The 13,694-nt window shown below is 37.4% G+C and overlaps 1 protein-coding gene across 1 annotated transcript; it reads left to right on the top strand.

Annotated features, from left to right (window-relative positions):
* Window positions 1-281: 281 nt before the first annotated feature.
* On the top strand, window positions 282-8,069 carry LOC109009695 (uncharacterized mitochondrial protein AtMg00810-like). Its single transcript, XM_018990281.1, has 2 exons — window positions 282-807; window positions 7,927-8,069. Exons 1-2 carry the CDS (start codon window positions 282-284, stop codon window positions 8,067-8,069), a joined length of 669 nt encoding a protein of 222 aa, XP_018845826.1.
* The last annotated feature ends 5,625 nt before the right edge of the window (window positions 8,070-13,694 follow it).

The raw sequence follows: 13,694 nt of genomic DNA, 5'->3' as shown, positions 1-13,694 counted from the left end.
CGATGTCAACAATGCCTTCTTGCACGACGATCTTGATGAAGAAGTCTACATGACCCCATCTCCCGGCTATTGCACTTAGGGGGAGACCCATGTTTGTCGACTCAGAAAATCCCTATATGGTCTCAAGCAAGCCTCCCGCAACTGGTTTTTCAAACTAACTATTGTGCTTCTTGATGCAAGTTTTCGTCAATCTCAGGCTGATCACTCCTTATTCACCCTTATTACTCACACAAGTGTCACTATTATTCTTGTTTATGTTGACGATATCTTAGTTGCTGGCAATGCTCTTCCCCAAATTGAGTTTTTCAAGAATCTTCTCTCCACTCACTTCAAAACCAAGGATCTTGGCTCTGAAGTTCTTTCTTGGCCTCGAAGTTGCACGTTCTTCTGGAGGTATTTTTCTGAATCAGCGAAAATATGCTCTTGATATACTTTCTGACAGTGGTCAACTTGGTGCCCGAACCGCCTCTTTTCCGATGGAACAACATTTGAAGCTTTCCAATGAAGATGAACCTCTACTTCCTGATCCTAGCATTTATCGTCGTCTAGTTGGTCGTCTCATTTACTTGACCATCACTCGACCTGACATTGTTTATGCCGTCAACATTCTTAGTCAGTTTATGCATGCCCCTCGTGTTTCTCATATGACTGCTGCTATGTGTGTTCTTCGTTACATCAAAGGGAGCCCCGGCCAAGGCATTTTCTTCTCCTCTACCAGCACCACTCAGGTTACAGCTTATACTGATTCTAATTGGGCTAGCTACCCCACCACCCGTCATTCCACCACAGGCTACTTCATCCAGCTCGGTACGAGTCTGATCTCGTGGTGTACAAAAAAAGACTACTGTTGCTCGTTCTTCCGCTGAAGCTGAATACCGCGCCATGGCTGTCACCACCTGTGAACTCACCTGACTAAAGCAACTTCTCACTGATCTTAGCATCCCTCATCCCGAGCCTTTCCATCTTTATTGTGATAATTAGTCTGCACTTCACATTGCACACAATCCAGTGTTCCATGAATGTAATAAACGCATTGAGATCGATTGTCACATCATTCGCGACAAAATTCGCTTCGGCCTCCTCAAAGCAATTCACACTTCTTCACATGAGCAAATTGTAGATATCTTCACCAAAGCTTTAGGCTAGGACCTTTTCCATAATTTCAAGTTGGGCATTACGGATCTTCATGCGCCAACTTGAGAGGGAGTATTGACGGAATCATCTCTTCCCATATTTTTGGATTGCACAAAATCAGGGATTTCTTATTTTTAGGCATCTGTTACAATAATATCTTTTCCTTATATGTAAATTTCTATAATTAGTTTCATTGTACATTTATATATTTTGTAAAGCAGAATACAAAAAATATATACATAATTATTCAAACACGTCTCCCTTCTCTCTTAACAATTTCAACTACACAGCCTTATCATCATATTTTAACTCCAAAAGACGTAAATGTTATAAGTTCGTATGTACGTCATGAACTCAACTGACTCAGCCTACCCAACACAGACTTTGGCCCAACTCGCAAACCCAACACATCAAGCACAAGAATGGTCATCCCTAGGAATGAGACGGTCACGCGGGAGCCCATTAAAAAAGACAGAGCAAAAGGCGTGACAGGGACAAGACAAGGAGATTGCAATACCTGGATTAGAGAGAGAGAGAGATAGAGTTGATAAGAGGCAATACGAAAAGAGGAAAGTTCAAAATGTTCAAGAAGCCAGGTAACGTATGAAATTTGGAGTTGTTGTGTTTAATCTATGGAAAAAAATCTACCGAAATTTTTTACCGATTTTTTATTTTATTTTTTATTTTACTTAATGGTTAAGTAAGTATTTTTAAAAGAATATGTGATTTTTTTTATTTTTAAAAAATATGTAAATAGTTAAAAAAATAGTGAAAGAAAAGATAAAAATAAAATAAAATAAAAAAGATTTTGTGTGTTCGGTAGAGGATTTCCTATGTGGACGTAGCATCGTCCTTAATCTATAATAGTCGCAAGTTCAAACCATATTGTTAACACCGATGCGAGTACAGAGAGAAAAAGACCCTGCATGAATCCACTGCAGCAGAGAAGACAACAATTATTTTAAGATTAGAAAACACTGCTAAACAAAGAGTACACTTGATAAGGCAAAGTGGTAGAATGTTGAATCAATGTGACACAACTACTACTGAATCAATGATCAAACATCTAGCATGGGTCAAGTCACTATAATTGACTGAAAAACACATGCAATCTCTTCCTTGTTCTTTGCCATTAAATTTGGGGCTTAACAATAAATCCACACGAATTTTTGAGCAGTGCATAGGAATTTCTACCATATGTATTTTAAATGCAACTTCGAGGTTGATAGTCATCTGAGCAGTATCCGTCTTAAGAAAGCTAAAGTAATTGGCTCTTGTCTTTAAGACCCATAACTTCAAATCATATTGTCAATGTTGATATGAGTAAGGGCATTAGTATTGGTCTATACATATGTATATATAAAGTCATATTTATATAATATGATCTTAAAATCCTCTATATTAACTTATGCATATCTAAATATTTAGTTACATAGGAACAGTATTTATCTAAATTTAGATAACCACAATTCATCCTACAAATCATATTTTAATTATTATTCCTCTCTCCTCCCACTCTCTCACAATCATTTCATTTTCTCACTCTTTCAACAACACAACAAATCTTCACTTGTACATTTATTTTATTATTATAATATATTATATATATTTTTCATTTTATTATATTTTTAATAAAATATATAAAAAAATTATATTTTTTATTATTACATTTGTATTATTAATGTCAAATATATGTAGTGGATGTTAATTACAAAATATATATATAAAAAAAATTGATTTTAGTAAAAAATTAATAATAATAAAATAATAATATTTTATTATTATTTTGTCTCAAATATGTATAAGTCAATGTAAAAATTTTGTTTAAATGACAAATTAGATATGTAAAAGAAGTGATTTTGTATATGTATATGTATATGTATAGACCAATACTAATGTCCTAAAAAGATAAAAATGGTAGAGGCCATTACCTTTAGATTTGGTTTATATTTGAAATTTATTTTAATTCATCTTATCTCATTATTATAATTTTTTTAAATTTTTACATAGAATATAATAAATAATTTAATTTTTAAAATTTTTAAATAATAATAATATTAAAAATAATATTTTATTAATATTTTATTTAAATTATTTAAAAATATTTCAATTCATTTCTAAATGAGAGTTATTGTAACGACAAGACGACAATTATTTACTGTGGATGACAAGACAGAGGCTATACCCGACAGTTACTGCAAATAACTACCATGTGAAGCTTATTAGTGTAGCCTTTGGCTAGAAGATATTTTTGTCATAAAATAGTTTTTGTCTTCTCGGTCAAAAACTATTAAAAAATTGAGTAATGCTACATACAGTCGTGGAATGCACAAACGTCGTGTAGTCGCTTTGAAAAAGAGTGAGGTCCACTATTAAAAAATTAATTTTTTTTCAGGTGGGTCCCTTATTTATTCACTTTTTTCAAAGTGACTGCACGGCGACTGCACGCTCACGACTGCAAGTATCATTCCTCTATTGTACAAATTAAAAGTAAGGCTCAAAGCTAGGCCCAGAAGGAGGCGACTGAATAAAAAAAAAAAAAAAAGCTCAAAGCAGTACAAATTGTTTTTGATCATATTTTTTTTTTTTGGAGCAAGAATCTACCGAACAGGTAAAAAATATTTTTTTTATTTGATATATTTTTTTAATCATCATAAATATTTATAAAAAAATAAAAAATTCATCACATCATTAAAAAATACTTCTTTAATTACTAAGTTAAAAAAAAAAAATTTCGGAACACATCTTCAGAACACATCCTTAGGACATTTAGCATTTTTTTTTTCATTTGTTTCTTTTGATAAGTTTTAAAAAGATTAAAAAAAGAGAAAAATGCTTCATTCGGCATACGTGACTTTTCAACATTAATGACAAATTGTAGATTAATCTCCTCACTTATGTAAAAGAATTTTAAGCGACTGAACATGCACGAGAGATAAGCGAGGCGAGAAGCAGCGGGAAGATAATTTTTTAGTCCAAAAATAATATTTGGCCAGCCCCTTGGACTCAATAAATTTGGCCAGTAATATAATGTGTAGCTAAAATCACTGTTCATTTATTGAGTCCATTGTTATACTTTATTTTGCACCTATTTCTTGGTTAAAATTTAATTTTATTGAGCCTACTACTAGTGCTCTAAAGAGCCAAAGAAAACTGGGGAGAAAGACTAGTTATCTCGCCCCTCACCTCTTGCAATTGAGTTGCAAGGTTGTTAACCCGTTGAATAGCCTTTTGAGCTTTGCTTTCCCCATAACACTTCGATGGAATCCACAAGCTTTAGATAAACATTGTTAGCCTTGAGATCCTTCAACTCACTCTGCACAGTGTCAAGCTCTATGGAGAGCTTGTGATTTGACTCCTCAGCCACAATGACCCTATGCGCGTAAGCAAAGACCGATCATTCTCAGATTGAGTGGGCTGCACAATCTCTTCCAGTTGAGATCACAATTCTCAGTTAAGCTCACGTTAAGCAGCTAGCTTGTCCTCAAGAAATCACGACCTAGCCAACCTCCCACTCATGCTCAAGATCCTAGGCTTAGGTTGGATAGTGAGCAAAGATGAGATAATCTATGAATAGTAATGAAATAGTTTGTGAATAATAATAAAATGGTTTAAGTTAATATATTTTATGGAGTTTTGAGAAATGAGAGAAAATTTTTTGTCTTACTATGGCCCAATCACATTTCCAAGGTTTAAAAGGTTGGATAATGATTTCATAACAAGAATTTGAGAAATTAATAGCATGTGAAAGTGATTTAATCAAGTGATTAAACACAATGCTAGAAATCAGATTAAAAAAGATTTGGAGGCCAACTTTAGGGTTTGGGAAACCGTTTAGGGTTTCGATTTTAAGCAAGTTTTTTGGGTTTCAATTGGATTCCAATCATTTAGGGTTTCGCTAGGATTGAAACCCTTTTTTATCTGATGCAAATCGATGGATCATATGAAACAAAGCTTTGCTTAGGTGGCATGATCTCACACCTTGATTTCCTTCACAAATCTATCTAATGATTCCTCATAGTGCCCAGTGTCTAATACTATTCACTATATGTGGCTAAGATCTTGTCAAGTGTCCAAATAAAACTTCTCTAACCTAATTTAGCCATTCCATACTGTGATTTTGAAAACACTGCACTGGGTGTGCTTATCGAGGTTATTATTCACTCCGAATAAATGCATAATAAACTTAGTACTGAAAAATCCTAAATATTCATATTAACCTATAGTGAAAATCGTTTACCGAGATTCAACCCCGAAGTGTCCCTAAAAATAATTTCACAATTTCGAACAGGCGTTTCGTCCGAAATTATGAAAATGGGCTATTGTGCCATAAAATCCTAAATAATCAACTGAATCTAATAGCGTAGACCAAAATACACTTCTAACTACCTCAAATAATTAAAACTCATATTTCTAGCACCATAGTGAGTGATAACACTGACTATGTTGACAGACTAAAACCTGTGCAATTGGTCGATTCATTAAAACTTATGGGGTTTTCACGAGATTCCTAGAGTCAATAGAAATTCCACCAATGAATTTCTAGCGGTTTCTAACGGGCTGTTACATTCACTACTCTATTTGAGTGAGGTGACTGTATCATTTTAGCACCAATCAGAGACGAATCAAGAGAGGGATCAAGATTTTTTTAAAGGACCATAAAACAATTTTTATGTGAGGCTCATCACAAACTCACAAGGGGTAAATAACGGTAGATGAACATATGCATCTCCAGTAAGGTGAGCATTCTTTTTGTTGCCAAGAAGGTTAAATTCAAACTTGCAAAAAATGTGACCTCATATTTAATATTGAACGTAGGAAGTTAACCGAAATGTTTACATATTTTGAAAATCTCATCGACTTTGATAGCCCAAACAAAAAGTCATATAATATATTTTACTCTCCATGGTCCTCGCCTTAGGGATAGCACCTTTACCCTGCGTGGGATAGTTCATACATTTAACTTTTATCCTTCATACATATTAAACTATAAAATAGAACACAATGTTTGCTGATACTATGAGTTGTATCATCCTTCATGGTGCTCACCTGGGGGCGAGTACTTTGCTTTCCTTGGTTCTCTCCTTGTATCGAGTAGTATCAACGCTTCCCCAATGCTAAGAGCTCCGTCATCTTGCACAATGCTTGCCTGAGGGTGAGTACTTTTTCTCTCCTTGGTTCTCTCCTTGAACTGAGAAGGATTTGTGATTCTCTGATGCTATGAGCTTTATCATCCTTCATGGAGCTTTCCACCTAGGCAAGCATCGCGGGGAACAAGGGTGCTCACCATCTCGACAAGCAACATGAAGGAGCATGAAGCTCTTCATCTTCAAATCATAGGAAGGATCAATAAATGGACGATTGTCATAGGTAGCTGTGTTGGAAGTCAGCATAGATAGGAATTGAAAAACCCTCAATCAAGGAATTCATGTAGTTTGGTGGTTATCCCGCCCCGACAAATAAGCTTATGCTGCTCTCTAGGGAGGCAAAGGCATGACCTATTATTCAGATTTATCAGTATCCACTATTTTATTCTCCAACATGCAGGGTTTGTCCAAGAATAAAAGACATGTGGCCAAACTTCTTGTTAAAAAAAAAAAATCAGGTTACCTGCTAACAAAAATCAGCCCCCGCTTTTTGTTTTATGGATGAGCATTGCATGTTAGAGAATTAAAAATCAGGAACCAATAAATTTGAAGAACAAGATGTGCGTTCACCCCCCAAGAGAGCACCGCAGGCGTATTTGAGACATTGAGACAACTACCAAACAACATGAATTCCTTGATTAAAGGTATATGATTCCTACTTACATCGACTTTTAGCACAACCACTTGTGACAATCTTTCGTTTATTGTTCTCTCATGAAATTCAAAGATGGTGAGCTTCATGCTCCTTTACGTTGCTTGCCAAGGTGGCAAGCACGTTTGCTCCTCATGTTGCTTGATTGGGTGGCAAGCATTGTGAAGGGTAATGAAGCCCATAGCGTCGAAGAACTGTGGTACTGTTTGGTCCGAAGAGATCAAGAAACATATTTTTATATAGCCTAATGGATGTGATCGAGGTTGGAAAACCTGACATCGAGACGGCATGAAGATACAGGGTGAGATTTGTTGTCCGAATACACATGATTGTTAAAACGGCACAAAGTAGACCATTAGGTCGGGATAGGACAATTATGAACCATTGATTTCAAGGGCAATTAGAACATGTTAAAATTGTGTGTTTAATAGAAGTGGCTAGGCATAATGTGTTATTTTTTATGGACTAGCATAGATCTTATATTGGTCTTGGACTCATAATAGGATGGGCCAAAAATATATGAGGAAGCCATTTCTCTCATCCTATGTATAATAGAGTTAGCCCATTGGATTCTATTATGGTGTGTGGTTAGGGCTAAAGGGAAGTTTTTCCTCTCTCTAAAGTTTCAGTCATCGCTACAGTGCCGCCACTAGAATGAAAAAACAGATGTGTGGTTCTTCAACTATAGAGGTAATCACTCAATCCTTTACACCATTTTCCCACAATTGGTATTAGAGTCTCAGTTTTAGATCACTGTTTAAATGGAGTTTTGTGTTTGTAAAATACCATTTCGGATTTGTTGTATTTTCACCATTCAAAAATTTTTTTTTTTCATTTTTGAGTGTTATGGGGTGACCAGAAACTTCCTGTCGGTCTGCTGTGGTGGTCGCCAGTGTGTGGTTCACCGGATCTCTCCAAAACCACCACTTACGATGGTCAAAATATTTTTTTTTTAGGTTTTTTAATTTTATATTAAATATATATGGCTATCAGAGGCACGTGAGGACATTGAAATGTCTTCATCAGTGTCCCTTCATCCAGATCTCCCAGAAAATGGCGTTTGGCTGGCATTTACAGGAATAATAATGGTGGAGGCTGTTGCTTATGCTATTGGAAATCGGATTACAACATTATAGAAACTGAGTCGTGGGTCCTTTTAATTCAGGTAGGTTTCTTCCTTGACGGAAATTGGACTTAAGCCTTCTTGGAAGGCATAGACTTGTTGCTTGTAGTTGGCCCAATTTTAAATCTAGCCTTTCAATAAGGTATTAAGTTGAGCTTGAGGCTTGGGTTATTTTTTTTTAGGCTTCAGGCTTGTAGATATGATCTCGTCCATTGTTGGGTTAACACAAATTTTTTGGGTTTAAGTTCATTGGGTCGAATTAGATCTTATACACTACCCATGGTTTGACCCTGACCTATTTGACTACTAACTTTGACCGTTGACCTGACTAGTTTGACCGACACAGTTGATTGGGTTGTCCAGCTGAATCGGATCTAGATTCTTACCCGAATTTGATAGAATAACCTGAGACATGATTATGTGTAAGAATCCATTTTGTGTTTCGAATTCTAGCATATGTTTGAAATGAAAATTATATTTTCATTATGAAGATATTTATGGGTGCATGTCTTGTGTATGCATAATAAATTTTGTGCTATTCTCACCTTTTAGTTAAACAATCTAATGTCTAATGGAACTAAGAGATTAACAAAACTAAGCTAATGAATAAGCTAGATTAGAAAATAATTGATGCAATACGAGCTGGGAGTTGAAAAGTCCCAAAATCAAGATTCTGGGATTCATCCTTGTATTCAAATCACAAAAATCTCAAAATCAATATATAACCATTGTAATACATATATAATGGAAGTTTAAATGAGCAAGAAAAACAACTAATATCAAGTCAAATAAGCAGGAAATAAAATGCCCAACCTGAATGGTTCTAAGCTAAAGATCTCAAAAATACACCATAAATTTCAAACTAAAATTTAAATAAAAGTTAGGGAATGGAGAGAGCAAGCTAGATGGCTGGAGATGGAGGCGGCAGGCAGTGGCGGAAGGCTAGGCAGCGGCAGTTGGACCCCTCGAGGAGCTCTTCAAGCTGCAGTGCTGGAACTCTTTTTTCTTTTCTTCTGAGCGCTCCTGACTTCTCTCGCCGAGCGTCCCCATCGTTTTTGCATAGTGTCCCTTTTATATTCTTTTCGTCTGGCGTATTTTTTTTCATTCCCTAGCGGCCTCAAGTCTTCATGTGCTTTTTTCTTTTTTGTTTTTTTCCGTCACATAGCTATTTAGCCCAACGTATTTCTTTTGTCTTCGCATGGCCTTAAAACCCCAAAAAAACTCTTTTTTCCGTGTTGTGTTCATCTTTTGGCCTCCCAGTGTGCGAGTTTTCCTTTTCATTTTCAAGTGCGTGAGTTTGGTCTCCTTATGTTTTGCCCAGAGTGAGTTTCTTTTTCCCTTTCTGTGTGAGTTTCTCCCAATAGTCTGTGTGAGTCTTTTTGGTTCATATGAAAAAAATAGAAACCAGAAAAAAACTAATTTAGCTCAATCAATCTTCAGATGATAGGCTGATGTGATTGCCTTTAGGCTTTTCAACGTAGGCTGACCCAATATCGCAATGTACGATGACGGGTCCTCCATCACCAAGAAGTCTGTCATGGTTGCGGAGGTTCTAGACGCCTTCCCTGCCAACACTGATAGGGTGATCGTGCCCACCGGCTGTATTATATCCCTAGAGAATCCTTTGAGTGCCATTGGGGAGGGGCATAAACGGTAAGGGTTGATTTCCATTTTGGTGAACGCATCCTTGAACAGGATATTGACAAAACTGCTGTTATCAATCAGGATCCTCCATGTCACAAAGTTTGCGATCTGCATGGTCACGACTAGCATGTCATCACAGGGATGGATGACCCCTTCCACCGTCCTTTTCGATGAATGTTATAACAGTACCCTATGTGTGCCGCTTTTGTCCGATTGAGGCTCTTCCTGTCGTTAATACTTCCTTATACTGTGCCCTCTGAGCATGGGCTTTTCGTCCTGACAAGGTGGGGCCACCAACCGCATATCCTTATTATGGTGCAAATTTTACACAGAGGGCTTCGTGTTCAGGAAGGGGCCCAACGCGGGGGGTTTTGTGGTGCTTCTCTCTCAGTCAGGTGCCTTTTAGGACTCTCACTTCGTCGCTGCCCTACACGTCCATTTTCCTGGTACATGGGACATCGGTCCCCTGTGGGGTGTTGGGTCAACAAATGTTCTAGTTCTTCCACCATCCGTTTCAAGGTGTAGCAGTTTTTGGTCCTGTGCCTATCAGTCTTGTGGTTTGAGTAGTATCGTTGGTCCTTTTGGCCTTACGGGGCAGGCGCATGTTCCTCCTGCATGGCGAGGCTGGTGTGCACGTATTTCCCGCCATGCACCCGGGCCAACCTATTGCCTTCTCGACTAGCATCCTATGAGTCTTTTCCTAGTCTTTCACGGGCCTTCCCCCTTGTCGACCCACTGGCCTTCTTTCCGATCTGCTCCAGCTAGGTTTTCCTGGGGGACCTCAGGGCCCGCAATGTGTCTTCCACATTGATGAAGCTGTTTGTCCGGTCCCATGAACTCCCACAGCGTCGCGGGGGTCTTTTGCGCAAATTCCTACATGAACGGATTTCTTGGCCAGACACTTCCTAGTATAGCAGCCAGGGTGATTTTCTCATCCTGATCATCCTTTTTCATCCGTTCTTTGTTGAACTAAGACATGTACGCTTTTAGACTCTCGTCGTTGCGCTGCTTGATGGTCAGAAGGTAAGCTACCAGTCGTCTCCTCTTCCTACTTGCCATAAACTGTGTTAGGAATAGGCGGGCCAGCTCTCTGAATTTGTCGATAGACCTTAGGGTACGACCCGAACCACCCCCGCGCCCTTCAACGTCAACGGAAATGCCCGTACAGAGTCATATGGACCTTAAAAGTCTCCAAATGTTCAAGAGGATCCTTAGACCCGTCATACATCTCCATCTAAGCGACTTTGAACTTGGATGGGAGTGTTGCTACCATGACTTCTGCACTATATGGTAAGTCAATGCTAGTGAGCAGTTGATCCACAAAGGATGATGCGCCCATCTTCTTGGTCATTTCCACATACTTGTCTATGAGCTTCTGCAACTCATGGTAAATTTGCCTCATTTCCTCTTCAACAATGTCAACCTCTGTTGCGCTTTGTGACTCGGCGTGTTTGTTTTGGCTTGGTCCTACATCTTCCATAAACTCGCCATTTGTAAAACTTCATTTTCTTGCTAGAGGCTTCGCTCCTCTGTGGTCAGTTTCTTTATCATGTCCTCAATTTCAACTAGTCTTGCCTCCATGTTTCTCAATGATTCTTCCTGTTCATGCGTGGTTTGTGAATGCATTGCTGCCGGCATACGAATGACACACTAATCTACACATCTCATAGAAGGTGTCACTGTTGATATCATGTTTCATGCCCTGGGCAACTTGGCGATTCCTCTTTAAGACCTACAAGACCCAATGAGATGAGGGCTTAGGGTGGTGAGGGGCACATTCGATGCCTAAGTTAGGATTATCTTTTTGTGTGGAGAGTGCAAGGAGAAAGTGGTCTGATCCCTTTATCTGAGCTCGGGACGTGCATATATACCTAGTCATGGTGGCCCCCCCTCTACTAGCAAATCGTGCAAAGGTGTACTGGGCGTTGTACTGGCGCCTCTATCATGTCAGTCTTTGTCTTGTCGTATTGTTAGTGAGTTTACAGTTGGTCTCTTGTTGTAGGTAAGAGGGAGGTGTGTGCACTGTCATAATTGCAAAGGTGAGTGGACTTCGGGTTTTGACCTTGCATGCTGGCCCCTCTGGCCATTTAATGCAGCGTGCCCATTGTTCGGCAGCATGGATTGTTAGCAAGGGCAGGTGAAGTGACTAGTTATTATATTTGACGGGCTCTCTTAGGCTCGGCTCAACCCTGCATTGGGCTATCTACTAACCGGCTTGGGCCTTGAGGGAAATAAACCCAACACGGCCCAAAGAGAAGGAAGTAAACTCCCTTCGCATTTATAAATTAACATGGTTTGTTATAACATATTGAATTGCAAAGTTATTTTTTATCAAAGAATATATTTAATGTATCATATCTAAAAATTAATACTAGTTTGTGAACTTTTAGAGACATTTTTGTGATTCTAACACTTCTTACCCATATTATAAAGCAATGAATCTATTTATGATAAATAGACTCAATTTATAAGTTTATAATTACAAATAGTTCTTCCATAGAACTAATGACGTATACGATACTTTAACTCTTAATGTAGATGTTACATAATCGATTCTCATCTTCTAAAGGCTACAATTGTAGTAGGAGCATCTACCAATACAAGGATTATCCAAAGATAATCATCTCACAGTTGTTGAGAACAAGTCAAACCATAATATTGCTCATAAAAACTAACACAAAAAAATAGATAATTTGATCCACTTTATGAATCTATTTTCCTTCTTATTTAGATCCTAAAATTCAACAAAAACTGAAGCAAATCTTAATGTTATATATAGAACTCCCTTTAGCAAGTTTCATGTGGCTTAAAATTAGGGGTGTAAATTTCAATCGAAAAACTGGACCGGACCGAACCGGACCGGTTGGTCCGGTTTTGAATTAGTCCGGTCCGGAATCGGTTTCTATATTATGAAAACTGGCCGGATCCAGTCCGGTTTTAGTTCCGTAGTTTTCGAGACCGGACCAAACCGAACCGGACCGGTTAGAAAAAATATATATATAAAAATTAATTTTATATATTATACAAAATATTTTTTATATATAAATTTTATATATAATATATATATAATTATATATCATATATGAAATAATTTCATATTATAATTTATAAATTATAACATAAAATGTTAATTTTAAATATGAACATTTGTAATTGTTTGATTATATGTTATTAATATAATTATATATAAGATAATGTTATTATAATTTATAAAATAAAAGTTTAATCTTAAAGATGAAAATTTAATTGATCATATGCTTTAAACATAAAATATATTTTAAATTATTAATAACATTTTATTATAAGAATTAACACTTTATTATATATTTTTTACATTTAAAAAAAAACCAAAAAAGGGGACCGGACCGAACCAGAAACAGGTAAAACCGGAGGTACCGATTTAGGAGGGTAACTGGGGCGTAATCGGTTTTGAAAAATGTAAAATCGGTATATACCGGTTCAGTCTTAAATTTTGTCTAAGACCGGACCGGACCGGACCAGATCGGTTACACCCCTACTTAAAATGATCAAAACAAGCATACACCTCTCCGCCTAAAATGGTTAGTGGTAGGCAGAATGGACCCTCATGGAAAGTGGCTCGAGCCCACAACCCGGGGGTGTATGGCTCTAGAAGACAGAGCCCTACAAAACAAAAATCAAAGCTTAATAACTATCGTGTGCCAACAAAGAATTCAAATCCACACGCCACTATCACTAGTAATTGTCATAATGGGCAAAATTACCTCTAGAGGGGCAACACGCTCCCAAATAATTTGCGACCAAGAAACAGCGACAACAAGTGCTCGAGCAAACGACATGATGGAAATAAGGTTCATAGAGATGGAGGAAAGGATGAAGAAGATGACTCTGGATCTGGAAAATCTCCAGCGAGAAAACGAGGCTCTTAGACAAAAAAGTGCAAATAATGCTACACCGAGCCACGTTGAAAGAAATGAGGCGGAATCACAAAGCATGACCAGAGATAATGGTAGTG

Source organism: Juglans regia, chromosome 2 (genome assembly GCF_001411555.2).
Source record: "Juglans regia cultivar Chandler chromosome 2, Walnut 2.0, whole genome shotgun sequence".
In the NCBI taxonomy this organism is placed as follows: domain Eukaryota; kingdom Viridiplantae; phylum Streptophyta; class Magnoliopsida; order Fagales; family Juglandaceae; genus Juglans; species Juglans regia.
This window is presented reverse-complemented; position numbering and strand designations above follow the sequence as displayed.